Source organism: Carassius auratus, chromosome 28 (genome assembly GCF_003368295.1).
Source record: "Carassius auratus strain Wakin chromosome 28, ASM336829v1, whole genome shotgun sequence".
Taxonomy (NCBI): Eukaryota; Metazoa; Chordata; class Actinopteri; order Cypriniformes; family Cyprinidae; genus Carassius; species Carassius auratus.
Window position 1 is genome coordinate 16,010,846 of NC_039270.1, and position 24,107 is coordinate 16,034,952.

Sequence of the window (24,107 nt, forward strand, 5' to 3'; positions counted from 1 at the left end):
AAAAAGGCTTTTGTTTGTGATAGTTTGCTATATTCAGTACATGTTCGAAGACCTTTCTTAAAAAGGTCTCGGGCTAATAAGTCGCGTCCTCCACAGAGTTCGCCATTTTCACTTCAAACAATTACCATAGTCTCAATTCCACTGACTTCACACAAAAAAAGTATAGGGATAATCAGCATATTAAAGGCCATGCTAGAACCATATGTTAATTATGTAAATGATTCATTTTAATCAGCTCGAACCATGTAACGAGTTACTGGGAAAGCGAACGTAGGGACTTATCAAAAATGTCATTAATATTCATCCGGATGGCGCCATGTGAATGTACTCATCCGCACAGATGAATTAATAGTTTGATGAGGGATGAAAGTGCTGGAGGAGGTGTTTGTGAGGAACCATCTGTCTAACTTTGAATCCCCTCCAGAACTGTTCGGCCCACAGAGGGACCACTGGAAGAAGAGTCGGCTGAAAAGATAAGTGGGGTGGGATTCTCTACTGTAAAACACAGGTAAAGAAGAAATACTCTCTCCCTAAAGATGGCGAAGGCATGTTTGTTGTCCTAGATATCATTTCGTTCTTGTTAGTGCCTGCGAAATGTTTCTGATCATTGATGATGTATCCAGCAAAAGTTGCTTATTCATAAACATCAGCCTTTGTACGTCGTATAATTAGCTCGGTCGTGATTATTAGCCCATTAGCAGCAATTAGCAGACGTTTTAACTAAAACCACCCTTTATCTACTGTTCAAGGCTCGGCATAATTATTTCTCCGTGAACGGGCAACTCTTTCTCATTCTGAGTGTGTCCTAGCCATGTGTCCTTCAAAGATCTGGTATAGACCATGTGTGATACGGGTGCCGAACTGAGTTCAGAGCAAAGGGCCTGGTAATGTGCAAGCTGGCGTGAACGGAAAGAGCAGCCCTGTGCTGCCTGTGGAGCAGTGGTCCCTCCTCGTGGTTCCTCCGCCCCTGGCAACTGCCCAGTACCTCTCCATCTGGACCCATCATCTGTGCCGACCTGCCGGGCTCATGTCCCCATCCACCCCTACTACCCCCACACCCCTCCCTCCCTGACACTGACTGACCGCCTGCTCCTATGCTTTGTGGCCAAACACTGGCCTGACCACAGGTCCTGCTTAACAAATCTGAGTCAAATATCCGGAGGCAAAAAACCCCCCCAAAAAATCTTTATTATTTACATAAATAAGTATAAGAATGTTTTATTATTCTTATGTGAAATTTCATTTGAAGCTTTTTTAGAATTAAATTATAATATATATATATATATATATATATATATATATATATATATATATATATATATATATATATGTGAAGAGTTCAGATGCAAAAGCCTCTAAGTGCAATCTGAAACTTTCATCTAAAATTAGGATTTTTATCAAGCTCCTATGCTTAGGTTAAGTAATTGTACTATAATGGCAATATAATAATACATTCCCTCATTTAAATAAATAATGTGCGTAATTTACTAACTTGTTCCCTTGTTTTAATTTAGTCACACGCACAATAATTAATTAATTACTTTGATTTGATTAAACTAAAACTTGGCCACAATTTAGTAAAATGAGGGAACAAATTATTATATTGTGTAAACGATTTACTTAAAATAAGGGAACAAATTGTTATATCATGCACCAAATTTTACGTTTTTTCCGAAAAAGCACAATTTAGATTTTTCAATAATTCCCAGCTGATTATCACATAACTCCTTCCATTACTCATTAGCATAGCCTCGTTGAAAGCAAAACCGGTTTCTACAGGGCTAACCAGTACAATCATTTTAGCGTGTCAAAGCACTTGGGTCCCTCAGACTAGCAGCAGTAGATGAAAGGGGTCTTGTCCACATTATGGGATGCGACATCTCAGAGCTCTGGGCCTCATCATCCATCTGGGGTTTTCAACAAGAGACGGACACTCACACGCACTCAAAGGGAACTTCTTGGGTCACACTTTAGGATCGCTCCCTGGTTCCTGACTCTTCCTCAAGTTCATCCTAGGGTTCACTGGCAAGAGAAATATCACTGCACTGTGTCATATCAAAGCACAAACGTTGCACATTTCCTCATGGTACGAGATAATTTTCCACCTTGGCACACAGACTACCTCTGGAAAGCTAAATATAGCTTGTGGCATAGCTGGCATGGGCTGTTGCTCAAGATTAAAGCATGTTTCATTCTGTTTGAAGTGAGTTTGATAATTTCTCGTTGAGGGACAGAGTCATAGACATTATTGCCTTTAGAGAATTAAAGCGATGGTTGGTTCTTTTTTTAACTAAAGCTCAACAAGATCGCTAACATGCTGTGGTTCAGCCGCTACATTTGTCCAAGTTATCAAGCTTCAAATTGACTAATTTGATGGAACAGCACGTCGTATGCAATGCCTACAAGAAGACAAAAACTGCAATTGCACTAAAGGCCTTAGACATGTACAAATCATCTGCTTCAAATTAACATATTGGCTAGATCCACTGTACTTGCTATTGGCCTTTAAGAGCCAGCAGTCTGAATCAGAACGAGAAGCTTGTAAAATCTAAATATAGTTCATTACAGAGGTAATAACACAATGAACACACAGTTCAGAGGGTTCGGAGAGTCTCATTCGAAAACGAAAAATCGAAACACATAAAAATATATCCGACACAAAAGTGTAGCAACGTTTCAGGATGTTCATCCATTGTTGATTTAGGTGATTGTTCCATCAGACTAAGCCTTTAGCTCTTGCATACGGAGGATAAGCATTCAGGCGTTTATTTCGCTGGCACACCAGTGCTGGGTTTTGATGTCTCCTCAATATGCTGCGAGATTCTTGGTTTAAAATGGATTAAAAGGATCATGTTTTGTTGATATTACTACCCATATGAAGTCCCAATGGTTGAGATAATGGGTTCATGAGGAGTGTAGATGTGCTCTTGATCTATAATCTCAATGCAGGAATTTCCTCCAGCAGAAATCATTTCATGGTCACAGCCTTCACGGCGACTCGATAAATGAAGAACTTCTTGATGACCTCCATAAGATATTTGGCGCTGGCTACCATAAATATTTGCGGGGGATGGGAGCCATTGCCAATCTGATATTACCATAATTCTTATTTACCACTGGAAGCTTTTCTTTACATTTAGCAACGGTTAAAGGAGCTGTCCACCTCTAATCTGCAGGACTGATAAGCTGAAGAGCGAGCTCGGAGTACAATAAAGTTCACGGGGGGTTAATACAATAAAGACCAAATAAAAAAGGCCCCAACATCAATATCATCAGCCTCACTGATGTGTGTGTAGTGGCGTTTGGTAATAACCGGAACATTCCGACAAATCAATGGTGATTTAATTCGCAGTGAGCTTCTGAGTCCATTAAACCTGATTACTTTCACCCATTTTCTTCTTGGTGCTGTTATTTTTTCCAATGCAGGCATTTCATATATAAGAGGGACTTATGAGGACCTTCAAAAGCATGTTCAGCCTCTATTAACATAGCATACTAGGTGCCATTTGGCTATAATTATTTATTGGACAGTAGTTTGTGGAGCAGCCTGAACTCTAGGTTTGACCCTGCACTCCAAACTAGCTTAAAAACAAAGCCACAAACACCCTGAGCACCTCAAATCCTTTGTTAGCAAGACGTTTCCAAGGAAAAAGGAGAGAATGAAACCTCAGGAGGGAAGCAAATAAGGTTGTATTGGTGAAATACACAGTAATGACATAAACAGAGCAGAGATTAGAAAGACTCATTAGGATCAGCCGGATCTGTAACAATCAATCATCTTTTTGGTGATCCAAGCATTTTTTCATTCAGGTCAACAACAACAGGGGTCTGATTAATGTGGTGGATGCTGTATGACCCACTTCTCAGATGAGCAGAACTCTGTGCAGCGGTGTGCCAAATACAGATCAAACAGCCCTGCCATGGTACCAAACCACCACGTGCTTAGAAGACCGGAAAAGGCACAGGATGTTAACCGATCCCTTTGATTCAAGAAAAAGGGCGCTTCTTCGGCCCGCTCGTCATCTCTCACGTAGCGACACAATGAATGCGCACTTGTGAGAGGTAATTCGGCATGAGATTGGGTAAACAAACACACTGGGATTGATCTGGTTTGACTCACCGTCAAAAAACTAACGGGATCCTGCACTGATCATTGCATTGACTGAGAAGATCCATTACCCGGCCAACCACACGGGCTCCCTGCCATTTCATTTACTACTAAATAGCTCATGGCTTGATTTCCAGCTCTACATCCACCGTGCTAAGCAGGGAGGCATAATAAGGGAGGGAGGGAGGGATGGGGGGGGGGTCATGTTTGGTAGCCATTAAAAGCTCCAGAAAGTGCATTTGCATTTTGTCCCATCAGCAGGATGGATGGTCATTAGTAATTGCCTATGAGACCTAACAAGAGACCACAAGAACAAAACAAAGCAAGCGCTCAGGCGTCTATACTGTAGCATGTCACAATGTTTACAATGCAGGGATGCACTGATATTACATTTCAGGAAGATACATTTCAGACAAGCTAAATGATTTTGAGCCAATATTACACTGACATACAATTTTATTTTAGTAAATTACAAAAAAAAGTATATATATATACTATATAAACAATAAGGTGCCATATATGGTGCATATATCTGCATGACACACGCACTGTATTGTTACTCATCATGTAAAATGAGACGTGGGAGTAAAATATTGATTTAATATTTAATTCTCAATGCTCTAACGATGAAAGAGAGATTATTTTAGGCAGGCAGGTCCACTTCAAGGCTGCCATTTTCAAAAGGATTCTACTCGTGCTAACACAATCCTTTAATTTTTCGAACACTACTAGCAGCTCTAATTGATTTTTTATCCAAAGTCTACGCCAGTTCAGAGAAATGCACATGTAAAATATGGATTGTAGAGGAATTCTTTCCACGTGATATGTTACTTGGCGTGTATGAGATGACGATGATGAGACGAGTCAGTTTAGGATGAGGTGAGGGTACTGGTGGGTCTGGAAAGGCTGGACTGGAGTGCAAATCTCCTGCCCTGTGGTCAACCTCCAGGAGCAAGGGCATGAATGTTAAGCAGCTTGGGGATCAATATAGGCGAATATAGCTCAACTGCACCATTTGTTCAGCCATGAGAGATGTCAATACACAGATTAGGGTGATCCATCTTTTTGATTTCCCACTGTCTTCCACATGGACTGCATGAGGGCTTTTGCCTGTATTAAAAGTGTTTGCTTTCTCAACCATAAAAATTCCAATTATTGCTCTAAGTGCAGCAGTGCTGAGTCGTTTTTCGGGGAGCAGATCGGCCGTTATGACATGAAACAAAGAAGGGAAGGCGGCGAACACCAAAAAAGTGACAGGAAGCTTTCAGATGTTCTTTTGAAATGCCCTTACTTGATACATGCAATATAGTTGGACCCATAAGAGGAGGGGGTAAAAATGCCTTGAGTTTTGAAATTTGGTCGCGGCTCTCACATGGTGCCATTCATGGGGGATTTAAAAGTGAAAACGCAGAGTTTTTGCTCATCAGGTGATCCTAACTTTCCTGGCAAGAGCAACTCGCCATTAGCAATTTGTTGTTCATGTTTAGTTCAGTCCCTGAAATAAAAATGCTAGCAAAATGAAAGTAATCTTGTTTACAGTTTTGCCAGCAGATATCTTTTTTCCCAATTCACTTGGAGCTGAGCTGTAGCGTGTGCTTGTTTCTTGAGAGGGAGAAACAGTAATACGCAGTGATTACGGCACGGCATATCAAGCCCCGAAAGCAAAACATGCAAATAGCAACTGCAGAATAATTTACCCAAGAGGCATTTGCCTCTTAACTGTAAGGCAGAGGTTAGACATGTGGCATATTGTAAGGGTTCAAAGGATGGAAGTCTCCACTAATTAGCACGCATACTGCCCATCTCCCAACATGCCTCACATTTGAGATCAGACGCCTTTGGGGAGCTGCAACCTCTGGTTGTTGCTTGTGTTGAGCAACACAGTCAAAGAAACTGGATTAAGAAGCTTATTAATAGAATGGTTTCAATGCACCATAAGACCAATGGACTTTTTTTTTTTTTGTAAAGAAAAAGAACAATTTCTTTCTGCACAATTCTAAACTCAAAGCACATTACAAGATGAAATTATGCTTTCAAACAGATAAAGTTTCATGGCAGACAAATCAAATGCCGTATTCCACCTGCGAGCCCCTCACAATCAGCATATTTAATTCACAAAACAGACGAGAGGACCAGCAAGAGTCTTTGATAATACTTTCCTCTTTGAGTGAGCCAGTTCAACACCTCTCTCTCCGTTATCAAACCAGCTAATGGAGAAAGTACAGAAGCACAAATCAGCAGTGGCTGCAGCTTGATTCCTTGCATTAGGCCTGTTTGCCTGAGAAATTCAACCTGCTGTTGCGTGTACAAATGTGTGGGAGCACCTCTGACAGAATGAGGCTCTAGTGAGGACACAAATATGGCAAAGATTCCACTCAGTTACACTTTCGGAGCAACGAAAGGGCTTCCACTGCGAGACCTGTAATTAGTCTAACCGCAGAACAATGGCCAAAGATCCTGGCACCAACATCATTTTTGTTAGCATTTAAAGGAACAGTGACTGCAGAAAAGGTGTCCTATTAACCCTTTAGGTTTCATGTTTATACCATAAAAATTAGCATAATTAAACGCATAGTTGAAATGTTAGCACTGAACATTAAGGTTCTTGGCTAATCTTAACGTCTATGCATATGTAGCAATGTATTTTGAACAAAAATAATAAAAAGTTTGCCTTTTTATCTTTTATTTACATTGATCTAGGTTAATAAAATATGCAAAAAATATTTAGTTAATTCATGATGCCTAAAGAATTAAAGGAATAGTTCACCCTAAAATGAAAATTGCGTCATAATTACTCACCCTCATGTTGTGCCAAACCTGTCCTTTGCTAGTCCTTTGTTCATCTTCACAACACAAATTAAGATATTTTTGATGAAATCTGAGAGCTTTCTAACCCTCCACTGACAGTAATGCAACTGACAAGTTCAAGGCACAGAAAGGTAGTAAGGACATTGTTAAAAATTGTCTATGTGACATCAGTGGTTCAGCCTTAATTTATGAAGCATGGTCAGAAGATGAACAAAGGTCTTAAGGTTTTGGAACAACATTAAGGTGAATAATTAACAACATTTTTTAGCTAATGTTAACGAATCCAACCTTACTGTAAAGTGTTACCACTAATGACTATTGTAAAAGCACAATATATCAATATTAGTTGTACTAGCATCATTCTAATTTTTCAATTTGGCCAAAAAAAAAAAAAAAATTTACGAGGCAGAATATTCATGCCTACCTTCTAGAACAAATTTTCCGTTGGTGAGCATGTTTATGTTGCTAAAAAGTTACATATGTAGAAAGCTCATTAGTTTTTGAAAAATATCAACATTGGCCAATATTTCTTTAACAGTGCATCCATTAAACAGCATACTAGTTACAGAACCCACTAGCACATCCTACTGCTGTTTTAAATTTAGCAGAAAGATAACGAGTAGTAGAAATATGTCTTCTAACCTCTTCTGATGTTTGTTTTTATGCTGAGGTCATTAGATTGGACTACAACAGAACTGCCCACACACTTAAACCATACATAAAAAAGTGTAATGCCACATGCGTTCGAGCTCACGCATCTTTGTGCACTTGTAAACAAGAAGTGCACACAATTGCGTGTCCTTAAGCATTTCCAATCAAAGCAAATCAGATCAGGGGAGGTTGAAAACCTCCCTTTGGCGCCTTCACATGTCTGTGTGCAGACGCAGCAGCCGTCTGTGCATGTAAGTGAATTTCCATTCCATTAGGGCGACAGAGGAGCACCCCTGCCTGCCGTCAGCCCACTCCAGAGACTAACTAATGAATCAAGTGCACGGAGAACCAAGTGCACGCTCCTCACACAACCAAACAATGACCATTAAAACGGTCCACCACGCTGTGGGAAGATGGCTGCAGTCTGTTGTCATAAAACTCGGCTTTCTGTGGAAAAATGTAGATTATTTAGAAAATTTCTGACATATTTCAAGGAAGTTTTGAGGAAAATGCAGCAGCTAGCTGACAGAAAATCTCAACATGTCATTTTAGTCCTAATGCTTAAAGTATTTGTGGCCCCCCTTCTTCGTGAATGACAAAGTATCTCATAAATGGGATCTTGCAAATCTATTGTGTACTGGTGAGAGTGACTACTGTACCTTTGTGGCAAGGATAGAGTCATTCAGAATTGAACTGAGAATGTCTTTTAAATTCAGTTTAATTTCTTAAAATCTGGCAGCAAACAAGATGTAGAATTGCAATTTGATTTTGAAAGGCGCTGAAGATCAAATAAATGTAAGCAAATGTAATAGGCATATGGACAGACAGAAATAACAATAGAAAGAATAATAAAACTACAGGTATAATGATAAAAAGAATGGAAAAAACTATAGATAAAATCACAGAAAGTATGCTAAAACTACAGACAGAATGACAGAAAAAAATATAAAACTACAAACAGAATTATATGCAAATTATAAAACTACAGACAGAATGACAGAAAAATGATATAACTGCCGACATAATGATAGAAAAGATAATACAGACAGAATAAAAAAGAAAAAAACTGCAGACAGAGCAATAAAAAAAGATAAAACTACAAACAGAATGATATAAAAAATAATAAAACTACAAACAGAATGACAGAAAAAAAAGTAAAACTACACTGTGAAAATATTTTTGTTTAAGGCAAATAAAAGCTACTGAAAGCACTTTTAAGAATGTTTACATGAGGTAAAAATAAACCATGTTCAATTTGTATTTATTGTGCTGGATGTGTTTGCTACGAAATATAGGCCTTTGCTAAAAATTTTTAGAAATCTCTGCATAACGGATTTTCTGTTGATGGTGACGAAAATGTTGTTTAAATGTTGAAGGAAGTGTCTGTAAATTTAACAGAAAATGTCCTGGTAATTTTCTGCCAGTACATTATCATTTTTTTTTACAGTGTATATATAGAACAAAAGAAAGATTGATAAAAGGTTAGATTTTGCACTACATGGTTGCTCAGAGCCCTCAGAAGAGATTTACTTGTAGTATATTACCAGCTGCATGAATCCCCTTGAAAAGGTCAAGTAAACAAATAATCTAATAACTCATAATCAAAGATTTGTAACAGCTATCCAAAAGCTCATCTCACAGTCATCATTTCTCCCTTCACGACAGCTGGTCTGATACTTTAAGAGCCAATACTCTTGTTCACACGCACTGTGTGGCCTGAGGGGCTGGAGGCGATGGAGGTGAAGGTGCAGTGTCGCGTTATGGGGATGCAAATAATTTACAGCCTTGGTATGCAGCACCACCGGCCCTTTTAGCCCCTGCCACACGAGGTTCTCCTGGGTTGCGTTCTGGCATCTTTAAAAGGTCTCCCCGACTAAATCTGGCACTTCATCAAATGTGATATTAATGACCCGGGATTCATCATGCAAATTCGCGGCGGAATATCAACTTTTAAAACTCACTTCCCGCATGCATACGAGCCGATGGCAATCGCTCCCAAGGTCGTCATGAATCTTATTTGAGCGGACGTCATAATGCATCCGCACACTTTGACGGAGGTGAAACGGATGGCTCCCTCATCAAGACGCTTTGTTCGTCGTGAAGAGGTGAGCTGAATTAAGACTCACGCCTGGATCAGATAAGTTCCCTATGACTACCCACTGAGCAAAAATCAATTTGTTTACCGTTATCAGATCCAGCGTTTAAAGGTATTCGTTTTCGCTCAGCCTTTCGCTCTCGGCTCAAACGTCGTGCTTCTCTTCTCTTCTGCCTGAGTAGGTAATTTCACAAGGGTAAATGCCAAATAATTATTATTTCCAATGATAAATGCGATAGGCTTTGTTCCATGACCTAACCTGCCAAGAGAAGCTTTATTCTCCTACTCAGTTTCTCTAAATAGATAAACAAGCAAATGTAACACAGTAATGACCTCTTTCCTAACTGGGTTCTCATCAAAATTTCATTCTCTACACATACTGTATAGCAGGCGTTCATTATTTTCAAAGGAAATTAGTGCATCTGTGGGGACTGCAGTGCTCTTGTTTGTTTTGAAGGTTTTCCTTCTGTTTTCAGACACACGCTAGCCATTAGCCAATGAATTGTGAACTGCGTAGCGCGTGCCGCAGTGTGATCCAGGGCTTTAGACACCCACCGAGCCCCGCACCTGTTTCTCCTCTGCCACCTTTTTCCTAACCGGCCCTCAACGGCGTTACCTTTCCCTGACATTTCATGTGCAACAACAAGCTTTTTTCTTTCCCCAACACCACCTCCACCCTTCTCCCAAAACATTTCAAGAAACGGAGGCCCCTGTGTTAGCACACAATTCTCAGATCATTGCCCCGGCCTCACCACAATGATGTGGAGAAGATGGGTTTTGACATGCTGTTGCTATCTGCCGTCGGATAGGGAGAATGTGTTAAATGTTAATACGGTTTTCTGCTTTTCCAAGTCACAGACCTGCAGGCTAGCTACCTCTGATAAGCCCACGCTGGGATCAATTTACAGTAGCAGAGTGTTTACAGGAGTGATCAGTCCAATGGCTGCAGGAGGGAGCGGGGAGAACAGCAGCTGGAACGGTCCAGGCTGCGGTCTTGGCGGAGACGTCCTTGAGGAAATTACGTAACCGAGATAGAAGCAGCGAAGCTCTCAACGTACAAACAGCTTTTTTTCCTCTACAGCTGCTTGTTTGTGAGCTCGTATTTCGGATGAAACTAAAAACCTTCAAGTTCAGCACGACAAAAAAAAAAGGGAGCACGCAGAGAAAAGCCCAGAATAATGGCCTCCCACAAAACATTTACCAAGCCGCCCACTGGTATATCCTCTAGAAAAGTCAACACGGCTACTTATCAAGCGCATATGTTTGTTTCCAGGTTGCTGTTGGCCTACTGTCCAGCTGCTGCGGTTAGCCATGAGGGACTCGTCCTTTCATATCTGGCTATTATTCTCTTTCCCCTCTGTAGTGCTGCATATATAATCCTATACTGCGCTGGCTCGTGTGCAAACAGGGGAGACAATAGCCCAGCTGTCGTTGTGTAGTGCTACATCTTGTGGACATGACCATGCATAATACCTTACTCACACACCCCTGCAACCTGGGCACAAACGTTCACCTTATTTTTACAGCAGTGCCATCTCATATTCTCTTCCAGGGCTGTGCAAACATCAGAATTGAAGAACTGGCTCCCTTTCAATTAATGGGTATACATTTTAATTGAATTGGCCACACCCTATGGGGAGATGAATGAGAATAGCAGGGAAACTAAAGAATACAATCTAATAAAAGTAATACAAATAATAATAAAAAACATTAAAATGCATTATATTTTCACATTAATATAAATATTACTAAATATAAAAAATGTAATCTATCTATCTATAATATAAACAGTAACATATATATTTACAATATATTAATAAAAATATAATAATAATATTTAAAGTATTGCCTATTAAATATAGCCTAAATACAAACAGGTGACAAGGCCTATCTATTTATTTATCCACCCATCCAAAATTCAAAGCTGTCATTTGTTTCAACAAAATATGCTTCAAAACCTCAATTCGAATTCAGCTCTTTAATTGGATTTTAAAAGGCAGACTCAATTCAATTCTATACGGTGCACAACCCTGTTCCCTTCACGGTCACAGGGCCCCATGGCATCATCTGGGCCGCACCTGGCTCCTCCATTAAGCTCGACTAGTGCTACAAGGATTCCTGCAGTGGCCGTTTCTTCAGATCTCCCTGTGTTTCTCAGCACGACAGCCGGAGACGGATTCTACTGTCCTCATTTAGTCGGCCTTACACAACTACGTGGAGCGAGGAAAAAAGGAGGATGAAAGGAAAAAAGGAGATGATGTCCAGAGGCGCACCCAAATAACAAAAACGTGAACACCGCAACTGCTATTTCAGGAAGAGCGAGAGGGGAAAAAATACAAGGGAAGGCAAAATTATTTAAAGCCTTCCACCCCGGCTTTGTCTCAGGCAGCACCTCTGTACCCTTTCGGCCTTTGATGAGGCTCTTGAGGCAGTTTTGACCCAGATAAAATAAAGGATTTAGTGCGTTTGGGAATCCGACATTAAAGCGCTCTCTCCTTCTCCAGCAAAGCACATTTTGTAAAGAAACAAAGAGGGAAGCAGAGTGCAAAGAGATGGTGTCAGAAGTGAGAAGACAACATGCAGCCCGTTGCCTCTCTTCTCACTTAATCATCAAAAGGAGTTAAAATGCCAGTAGACATAATGAGGTTGAATAGAGGGAGCGTGCACACTGCTTCTTTTCCATTGCTCCTTCCTTCCCTCTCCTTTGAGTGGGTTTTCTGTTGTGCAACATAAAGACGCAAAACAAAATAATTAGGTCACCACCAGATCTCCAGAAAGAGATCGAAAAAGAACCTAATTGTTTAGCCTTTTAACAGAGTAGGCTTAGTACTGGATTCTCTGTCATTTTAGGTGAAATTAGTCTACCAATCCCAGCCCGCACCGAGCCTGGGCTGGCACTTCCTGTACTCAAGGGGGAAAAGCTTAGAGTCTTGTAATGACGCCGATTCTTCAATTATTCAGTGTGCAGTGTTTGAATATCAAAGGCCTGAAAGTTCAAAATGGAGGAGCCAATTGAGGGCCCTTGCTGGGGCCTGTGATAAGGCCTCTCTATTGTTGCACTGCTGTCTGCAGATATTGATCTGCGGCTCTGTGGGTGGGCCCTGTGGAGGATGAACCTGTCCACTGCCTAAAGCCGGACCGCTCATCCCGTACCAGACAGGGAAATGAGTTGCCATGGACACCTGGTGAAATGTCTGCCATGAACGCCATTTGATTGACGACACGACTGTCAGCACTGTTCAAATGCTTGTGTTGGCTTTAAGCTGTCACTGGCCTTAGACTGTCACAGTGCAAGACCTACATATGAAATATGAAATGCATGACAAAAATGATATATATCATTTTATATAATAGAGAAAATAAAGCTTTAAAACAAATACAAATATATAACATCAATATCTAATGCCATATTGCTTCAGATAAAACTGTCACATAATAATACACTGATATCAGTTACTTTGGAGTGTTTTTCCTCTCAGCACATTCATCTCACTCTTGAATAAACCAGAGGCACAGTGCATTCTGGGACATCTTAAATAGAATGCTAATGTTTGCATATGAATATGAATTGATAGTTCTAAAACAAACACCCCACAAAAGGGAAGCTGGTGAAAAGACAAAAACTCTGAGGGGGCCAACAAAATATAATCTAATTGAAAAGACAGACTTCCTAATAAAGCAGTGCCAAACATGACTCTTCATCAATTTGACACATGGAAAAGGTCTCATGTTGTGTCGTGCAAGTTTGTTTACAAAATGCCGGCGATGAAGCGAATTAAAAAACACTGTCATTCTTCATGGTACGAACGCAATGAATGTTTCTCTATAGCCTTGAGAAAGGTGTGGAGGACTCATAAATGGTTTCGCCCGTTCTTGTCTTCCTGACTTCTGCCTCCCCTCAAGCAGGGCATTAATTAATCCAAGCTGCCACGTCACAACCTCCCTGCTCAAATTACTATATCCACACACCATCTTTTCCTCCCCAACTATTTCATTTACATTAACTTCTGCACTCGATCCCATCACCTCAAATAAACCACATCACAGGCGACGAGTGTCTCACATGACCAGGGTTTATTAAAGCCAAACAAGAAAAAGACTCTCTTTATCAACGCATTGCAAAAGACTTGGAAGTTGGTATATGTAGGAAAAGACAGATCACTCACAGGAAACTGAATGGGGAAAGTCGCAATGTTAAATGGCGACCTTACAGTTAAAGAGCCAACCAAAATGCATGCACATTAGCTGGACCAACCTGGGAAAAACAAACAAACATTAAGTTCATAATTAATTTATGACTTAAAATATGTAATAGAAACATAATCTAAAAACACGTTAAAATAAGTACGAGTTGTATTAAGCATTTGCAGCAAAGTAAGAAGTGTTTTTTTGTAGGCCAATCTGGAAGTTAGCATCACCCTGGTTCCCTCAACAAAAACCCAATAGGATTTTTCCATTGGCTTTTGGATTACTACAAAAAATCTTCATAAATGGACAAAACTTTTATTCGTTTTGAAGACAAATGCAAATGGCAGAAGTAAGAAGCTTAATATAGGGTATATAAACAAATAACACTAAGATCGCATGACAGTGTTTATTTAAAAAAGTTTGCAAGTGCATCATTCTAAATACAATGTACAAGAAGGGTGTAAAAGATAACTAGCGAGTAGATGCATTTTCCTTTTCAGTCTGATGACATTTAATGTTTTTAGCCATTTAGCCTCTTGTTAACAACAGCCTTTTTCAAGTAAAGTTGAAAAAAAAAAATCCACGAGGGTTATTACTGATGTATTATATGTTGTAGAATTAAACAATAAAATATATTGAGCTTGTGTTAACCACAGATCTTATTTTAGGCAACCAACAACCCATTGTGGAAACCAGAAGTGCTAAAATGTTAACTAATTTCTGGGGTTTTGCCTACCAAAATAAATGACCATCATAGAAAATCGGCACTCAGGGTGTTACCAAGATGGCCGGCGTGTGAACTGTGTGACGAATCATCAGCAAACCATGCCCAGATAACTTCACTCATCCTTCAGTCTTTTATAACCTCCAATATACGTCCAAACTCTTGGCTTTCTGCACTGCTCAGGGTTGCTGCGGAACAAATCAAGTCAGAAAGCACTAAAGGGACAAATAGTAGGAAATAATAAGATAAGCGGAGAAAAGGAAGAGGGAGAATGCCGGGAGAAAGATTCCACAGTAAATTCATAACAAAAACGCACCGACAATATCCTCCACCTCTCCTCGGTGGCTTGAAGCAGCATTTTATGATGACTCCTCATTAGAAATTGCAGTCTGACTAACTAATACATCACCCCCTGTGTATGTTTGTGAGATCAGCAAATATAAGAAGCAGCCGAGATCAAAACACGGAGATCTTGGCTCAGCTGGAGGCCATTGAGCGGGCTTGAATTTGGGCAGGGCGCTGCAGTGGAGCGATCGCTCCCTGTCTAATTACCGTATAAGCAGAACAGGCTATATTCACGGCCTCAGCTTGGGGAGGAGCCCAACGCAGACCCCCGGCTCCAGGATACTGTCAATCAGACGAGAGCGAGTGAGACGTGAACCCTGCACTGACACCGTTTCTCTGGAGACTCACAATTAACACCAACTGGATTACATTTTTGAATAAAAAAAAAGGCTAAACGCTAACAATCCTGATATTGTTATTTGTGCCACATTTGTGCATCTGATTAAATATTGATTCACATTAATGAGACCGCAGCCCCTCCCCCTCTCCTTCCCCTCCAAAAAAACAAAAAACAGAACTGTCCCAGTTTTTCCCGACGATCCAAATAATTGAACAACTTTTTTAGGAACTGTCTAGACACAGCTGTAGATGTGGAAGCTGGTGATGCAGGTTTTTTCTTGCTTTTCTTTGCCTTTTTTTCCTTTTCTTTTTTTTTCTCCACAGCTCCCTGAGGTTCACTTGATATGTTGGGGTTTGTTTCTAATGAGCTGCCTGCTGGCTGGGATGCAGTTCCATTTCAGAGCAATTACAGTGGCCGTAATCTACAGCAAGCCCTCAACATGCCAACTCCACCTCCTCCGTATCGGGCTCCGGTCTCACTGCCTCTGCTGACTGACCAGAAGCAGGGAGCGCTCACATTAAGCAAGGCCTGTCACAGCTGAGTGAAGGCCCTGCTGGACAGAGTTAACCAGCACGACGGGAGCTGACATTTGTTCATTTGGATGTGTTAAACACAGAAGCTCATAAAACATCGCTCGAGCCCGGTCGCTCAGCAGCTGGATAATTACTTTCAGGCAGCCAGAAGACAAACACGAACGCGAGCGCATTACGGGGCTTCGGCTCAATCTTTTCTCCGTCTGCTTCTGTTCTCAACGCTTTCCTGTCTTGCTTTAATCAGTCTATCGCATCTTTCCCTCCTGCTCTCAGTCTTCAGTCTTGCAGATGTAGATGCTATTGTTTGAGGGAGTACTAAAAGGCAGAAGGCCCTTCTAAATGTAGAACGAGCAACAACCTTCGTACAGATAGCAGATCTTTTCACAAATATTTTTCCGTATTTATGGTTATGACTTAAAAAAGAAAGTACTTGTACATCAACTAAAAATGTACAGCAGTTATGTGACTGCAGTTTCAGATGATATGCTTAACTAAACTAGTTAATGTAATCTTCATATAAAAATAATAAAAATAAAAATAAAAAGGAGCAGTGCTTTAACTACCATAGACATTTAGTGGGACAATCACCAATTATTGGATATGGCCAAACTGAAGGTTGAAAGAGTGTGAGGTAGGTTGTAATATTTAACATTTGGCAACTGTTTTATAAAAATGTAAGGAAATATCCATTCAGGAATGCAAACTATTCAAGTTTTTAGTCAAATTTTGCCGTAGTGAATTGAAAATCTCATATTATATCATTTAAGTAATTAATGTAATGTAATTTATAAATAAATTTGAAAAAAAGAAACTTTAACATAGCCGTTTAATTCAAACGCATTACTTTACAAAATACGACATTTATTTTACAACTATCTTCCTTTTTATTTATTTGCTTTAAATTCTTTAAAAAAAGGACATAACATTCGTGACAGCACCCCTTTTCATACAACGTGCATTAATAGCAAACTTTCACACTAATGCACGTTTTTGGACAACTGATTTTCCCATTAGGGATGAGGGCTGACCACAGAACAATTCTATGAGCAAAGCACGTGTCATGAGTACGACATCCTCACAAAAATACTGTTTCACACGCAACAGTCTCCCAGAAATAAAACAAAACCTCCGACACTATAAAGACGCTTCAAATGAACTGTAAGATGCTCACAGAGAACAGAGGGTGCCTTTGCATTGCGGACATGCAAAAAAACTAAAAATAAAAAAAGGGGACAAGGAGAGAATTGGTAAATTGTGCAACAGCTGCAAAAGCAAACAGACATTATTATGAACGTGAGAGACTAATCACTCTTCTACACACAAACACACAAACAGGAGCACAAGGCCCGGCAGATGGTCTCCGCCCCCATTTCCTTACACGCGTTGCCTCTCTCTCTCTTACTCTCTTTCTCGTCCCTCAGCAATCTCCCACCTCATTCTTCCTCTGCCTTGCGCTCTATCTCTCTCTCCCAGAGGGCCATGCACCGGTGCACAACACGCACACATGACCTAGGACATTCACTACCCTCTTGTTTGCATTCAAGCAATAACCAACTTCCACTATGAGCATGCAAACAGAGCAGACAAAAGGATGTGATCATTTAGAGTCATGGCCCATGACAAGCGCAATAGCCCTGGCCTTTACCTGCCTGTCAATGCTTACTGAAGGGTTTGAAAACTCATCAGGACTTGATGACATGACCAATCTCTCATTTCAGCGACTCGCTGAGGGCTGCGAGATGGGAAGTGGATGGAATAAATGAAGCACTACACAAAGAGCCAAGGATATAGATTTCAATGCCATGCAAAAATACAAATTAAACTTTCTGGTTAGCTTTTAATGCATCTTGATCGAAAAGATGAGAGATTAGCTCTGAAAACAAAACACACACACACACACACACAAAACGACAGCGTCTATGGCGGGGGTGGTTCTCAAATTGAAGGTTAAATGTTAAATTCACTGTCTTTGTTTGAACATGCTTGTATCGTTCTCTGCATATTTGCCCTTTCAGAAACCTCCCCCGGCACAATGAAAGGACAGGTTCAATCTCACACCCGAGCTCTTAATCGTCTCCACTTTAGTTTTGACGCTTAAAATACTTTTGAAAATCAGCATCAGTCATTTTATGGGCCATGCTTACCTGAAAAAATAAAAAAATAAAAACAGCAATTGATTTCCAAAGCTATTTCAAAAAGGAAATAATGAAATTAACCATAATTTGATTTGGCAGAATGTCTGATTTTAAATGAAATCTGAACACTACTCTTTTGATGAGACTGAGGACTGAGGGGAGAAAAATTATATAAACACTGAAGCCAAAAGAGCCATTAAAGAAATAAAGCAGCACTTTTTCAATTGGGTAGCTACATAACAATAACTTTATAACAATAACTCAATAACAATAACTACATAACTTTTTAAAACTTTTTAAAATAAAAACATCATGATTTCAAGATTTTCTCAAATTTTTCATGTATATATGAGTGTATCTAAGGCTCTGTAACTGGTAACCGTTTTTTTTTTTTCTTACTTTTAACTTTTTTATTATTATTATTACATTTTAAAAAGCCCTACATTTGACTTTTTTTACTCAGTAATGAATTTTAAACTACAAATATAACAGCCGAATCAAACCATTTTCATCATAACAAAATTCATTTATGATTAATTTAGAAGTATATTTTAATTTTAAAATGGTCTTTCAATTTAGTATACCATTTACAGCATTTATTTATAGTATTTATGTTTATGTACATAATTACAGTCAAAAAGTCAACAGAAAAAAATATATATTATGCCACATAAATATCTAGTGTATACATACACATGCACACACACCAGTTCAATAGACTAGCCCCAAATCGAATCGGTTTTGCGTCATTCTACACAAAAATGCACCACTACAAAACGTCACCTGGATCACGATTTTTATTTTTTTATTACTTTGATGCATGAGCGTTTTTTGAGAAGGAAACAGTGAAAGGCAAAAGGGTCCAGGAGGCGTGATGGCGTATGGGTGCGCTGGGTACTTAAATAAATGAACAGCCCTAAGCAGATGTAATGGAAAGGAAAGAGAGAGGAGCAGTTACGCATAGTCAGCACAGATGGGAGCAGCGAAAAGAGAGAGAGGAGTGAGATGGGGGCTGTAAAAGATCTGCTGAAAGAAAGCTAGAGCCATGTTACTTTGGGCTGGATTGATTTTAGCCGTGAAGACCAGGCGACCACACCTCCCACACCGCCCACCCCAGGTCAGGCTGGGGTCCTGTGGCAGGAGAGAGATAGGAGCGGGTGCAGGACGCCCCCAGCATTAAGGGTCAGGTGAGGTCTATCTGGCAGCTGCTTAAACCTGACACAAGCACTGTACAAAACGCCCTAGTCCTGAGGGTGAATGCAAACCAATAGCGTTAGAAAAATGTGCTGGGAAAAGCACACGTATACGTAGGGATAACATATGCTATATATGCTCTGACTGCTGGGCCTTTTAATAGAAGCAAGTAATTAAACGTCTCTGTTCAACATGAAGCTGTCGCTAAGAGACGCTCCGGTTTTATTAAGTAATTATTTGCTTTGATGAAAATAATTCTGCCACTGGATACAAACAATCCATAATTCCAGTTTACAGGTACTGCTGATATACACTATAAAACATAAACTATTCTTAGACAACATCGTTCTGCATGCCACGTACACGTGACCCACATGTAAAGAAAGCAAATCGAGAAAAAGAAAATAAAGTTGCGTCGCCTGTACCTAGTCCTGAATGAGACCCCAGCTGTAGTGAGATGTATTCAAAATGTCTTGCATCTCAGCTATAAATAGTCTCAAAGACCCAGATTCCCAGTTCACTCAGCACACATGAACGCGCGCACACAGAAAAACAGAAATGCTTGTGCAGGCACATAAATATTTGAGAAACAGAAAACTAAAAATCAAGTAAATCAACCTCTATGTCACGATGATCTTGGAACAATCCCAGCAAAAAGAAAAGAAAAAGGATTTTGCCAAATACAAACTGGGAGTATCAACCAAAATTACTGATATATAAAAAGAAAGCAACTTTTATGATAACTAGAAAAATTATTAAAATGATTTTCGCTTCATGCAACCTGGTACTGAAGCCTCATACATTTAAAGTAGCATCTGTTCTCCCATAGAAATGGATGACTGATATACTCTGGCTTGATTAGAGAAATAAAACCTGTCTCTTTGTTAGAAAAAAAATATATTTATCACTCAGATGTATGTGCAATTAAACTGACACAGAATGCAATTTCTATTGGATAAGACAAAGGTTAGAGATGTCATTGAAGGTTAATGGTGGCTCGGTGCGACAGATGAAAGTTAAATGAGATCACTGATCTCAGGCACGTCGAGTCTGGAGAGAGACATGCACTGGCACATAAGATCTGATGACTGATCAATACCATAGATTAACTTCTGATTTGATAAATCCCTTTGAATTGTCATCACTCTAGGAGCCGACTTACTGTTTGGAAAAGGCACTGATGACAATCAAGTGTATCAGATAATCAGGGGATGAAAAGATGCCCAAGGGTGCAGTCTAGCACATTAATGACTCTAAATTAAAAATCTTTTTTTTTTTTTAACTGTGCAATATGATCCAAGTTAATCATAAAAGAGATTTAAATGTAATCTAATAAAAGTAATTATATATATAAAAAAAAATAATAACATCAAAAAAATCGAGAACTAAAGCAAGAAAAACCCATTAGACACATGCACACACAATATGCTGAGCACATGAGGATATCATGTAGCAAAGTCATAAGAGTCAGCAGAATTGCTTATCACACAGTTAAACCACATGAACTGTTTTACCTCTACAAGAAGTGGAAAATCAGCTCATGCTCTTCCAAACAACCTTAGGATATGTAGTTATATATAGACTACTTTTAAGGCTGATTCAAAACAGATGACATGTCAGAATGTTTATTTCAATTAATTATGTGCACACTTAAATAGCGACAGATGATTAACAAAAGATCCATGACCAAAACGCCAACACACTAGTAGACAAAATCCCCCTCTTACCAAACTGTCCAATCTCATCTGTGTTCCACTTACACTTGGTTGCACACCCACACTCACACACACTGTTTGTGGCAAGCCACTTGAACATTTATTCCTTACTAGCATTTATTTTCAAATTACGAATTTCTTTAATAGTTACTTGTATATATTCCAGATGCATAGACAGTCACTAATGTCATGGCATGGTTCAATTTGGGGGGGTTTCCTCTGGGTACAGTACCTGGTAATTTGTTTAGTCCCACCTCAGTTGAGGTTACCAAAACGTGACGGAAATGTAAACTCTGCTGATCACTGATTGGCCGGATAGAAGCACAGCTAGCAAAGATGACGCGACTGATTTAAACGAGCAAACCTTTTTTTAATAAACAAAAAGTTTTGTTGTCTGTTGAGGAAGTACAGATGTTCCTCTCGCTGACAGCAGAGGAGAGGATCCAGTGAGAGCTTGATGGAGACTCGTGGCAGTAGAGGCGGTGCAACTATAACGACATGTGAATAATCCTGCCCTCTCTAAAGCCATACTAAACTGCAGTGGAAAGACAAACTGTGACGAGCCGTGGCTATGGTGCTGAGCCATGTCGAACCGAGTCTACGATTACTAATTTATTTAAACTAATCTAAGAAGTTTATCCAACTGGCCCCAGATTCACTTTTATTTATTTATTTATTTATTTATCACTTTTATTAACTTCACTTTTACCCAGAGTCACCTGCTTATCAGAAACTATCCAATGTAATGCCCACAATATCTTACCTCATCCGTTACAGCTACTTTTTCACTTGTCTTACATAATGATTAGCCCAAACAGCTACTTGACAGTTCCATTAAACTTGCAAGTAACAACTGAAATGTAATACTGTCTGGACAGTACCAGTGCATGGAATATAGGGGAGCGCGGGGCACAAAGTAATGCGGGGTTAGTTGTAACACACGTGGTTTGAATATTTCCACACTTGCTAGCATAACAAAATTTACAGAATTTATTAGTTGACATATCAACATTATATATGTAAACAAAATGTGTGCCAAAATTCAAAAATCTTTTGAAGATATCGCTAAACATTTATTTTATCATAGTAAAATCTGTTTTTTTTTTTATTCATTTAAATTGAGACTAATCTGATATTATTTTAATCTCCAACCTGTTATTTATCAGTTCAGATTGTTTTTTAATGCTCTGATAACTAGCAGAAGACACTAACCTGTTTTAAAATCCAGTTGCGCAGATGGGGCACATTGTAACACTGCGTTACAATGTGCTATTCTGTGACATTAGCGATGTAACTTACACTATTTACTTTATGAAATAAGAAACAATGAGAATCAGGTGAATAAAGACTAACCAAAGACTGAAATAAATGTTTAATGTTTAGAAATGATTATTCATTCATTATGTGGGTCGTCCCAAGCATTGGTTGCAATATGTTCATTGTCAAACTCTAAAATCAGATTATTTTTAATTCTTAAAAAACGCCATTATTTTATATATATATATATATATATATATCTAATATCTATCTATCTATCTATCTATCTATCTATCTATATATATATATATATATATATATATACTGTATATTCATTAACAAAATATTTTAGTTTGTCATGTATATTTTTTTTCATTCTATCAGATAATATTTTAAGCAGTCATATGATCATGCTACAACGTGCCCCTCAGCTGTTACAATGTACCCCACCTAGGGGGCATGTTGTCACATTTCACTTCCATTTCTTGAGGGTAAATAATGAAAAACGTATAAACTGCAATTATGAAACAAAGTGACATATTTATCCTAGACAACTGTACAATTACTGTGGATATATATATTATATATATTATTATATTATATATATATATAAATATATATATATATATATATATATATATATATATATATATATATATATATATATATATATATATAGAACCCATTGTGGATGTACACAAACCGAGAAAGTCAAAAAGTGATACTTTGTTCCACACTTTTCTCTACTCTGTGTGAACAGTTACTATTGAGATGGTAAATATTAAAAAAGCTTAATGAAGAAGTAGCTAGCGACAAGCTTACCAGAGTAAGTACAGGCATCTAACGAATCGTTACTAGTGAAACATATTTATGCATATATATATATATATATATATATATATATATATATATATATATATATATATATATATATATATATATATATATATATGCGCATGCTAAAGTGGCTTGCCACAATCCGCGTTTCGCATATTCGCACTGGATTCCGCGGGCTCGGAGAGGAGCTCATTCACTCACCTGCTGTAAGTACATGAAAGTCAAGGCACAGGAGAGCTGAGGACACATGTCCACGTTTGGCAGGGCGACGCACGTTCCGCCCGTCAGGGGATGCTGCATCGTGTTTGCGTCTGCTCGTCTTGTCCTGTCCGCCGAGTTTCAAGGGGTGTTAAAGACTGCTTTAGCAGGATCGGTTGCTGTTATGAAGCCTTTTAGCAGCCAGTGGAGTTTGCGCAAACGCGGCTGAATAACCGGCTATGAGTGAATGTGGATGTTTGAGCGCGAGCGTCCCGATGAGCGAAAACACAGCACGCGTGTTTTCCTGTCCGTGATGATTTAAGTAAAGCCCTTGTAAATATGCACGAAACTCTATTCAGTCCTTTTCTGGCGCTCGTAAATGAACTCAATCACAGGCAAGAGATACGAGAGTTGGTGACTGGACGTAGTGAAGTTGAAGCGCGTGTGATTTTCCATTCGCTGTCAGAGGAGTCCGGGCGCACCGTCTGTTTCATTGAGCAGCATCTGAATCTCCGAGGCGAAGTGATGCGGGGCGGGGGCCAATCCTAAATCACACTTTCATTTTTTTTTTTTTTTTTTTTTTTTACGGGGGTGGTGGAATCTCTTCGTTTTTTCTCTTGCGTGAAACTGAACTGTCCTTATAATTTATTATTATTGCGCCGCATAAAGCGCGCACATAGAAATGAAACTCTCAGCACGTAAACAAACTGCCATCACATTTGTGTTCCATTAAAATCATTTCATGTCAGCCTGTAATGCTTTGTGCTGTAAGGAAGACCTGTCCAACCTAATACCTGATTTACTGAAATGATATGACTTCTAACACTTGGCTATTTACTATTATTTATTGTGTATAATCACTGGATGAAGCTTCTCTTATAACACGTTGAGTAAAACATTTCTTCTTATTTAGTATAGTGTAAAATAGAATAAGTAAACAGTTTAACCCTTTAATGGGTAGCTATGGGGCAGGGTGGGA

The 24,107-nt window shown here is 39.2% G+C and overlaps 1 protein-coding gene across 8 annotated transcripts in view; it reads right to left on the reverse strand.

Annotated features, from left to right (window-relative positions):
* The window catches only part of LOC113046992 (RNA binding protein fox-1 homolog 1), a 271,768-nt gene that overhangs the window by 96,808 nt on the left and 150,853 nt on the right, over positions 1–24,107 (reverse strand). For 2 of the 8 annotated variants that reach the window (XM_026208200.1, XM_026208195.1), the window contains exon 1: positions 23,132–23,679. The exons of 3 other annotated variants lie outside the window; for them this stretch is intronic. In XM_026208200.1, the coding sequence (XP_026063985.1) occupies positions 23,132–23,230 (99 nt within the window). In that variant the 5' untranslated portion in view covers positions 23,231–23,679. Of the gene's footprint in view, positions 1–23,131; positions 23,684–24,107 lie in introns of those variants that run through there. 3 more of the 8 variants (XM_026208191.1, XM_026208198.1, XM_026208190.1) reach the window with 3 other exon arrangements.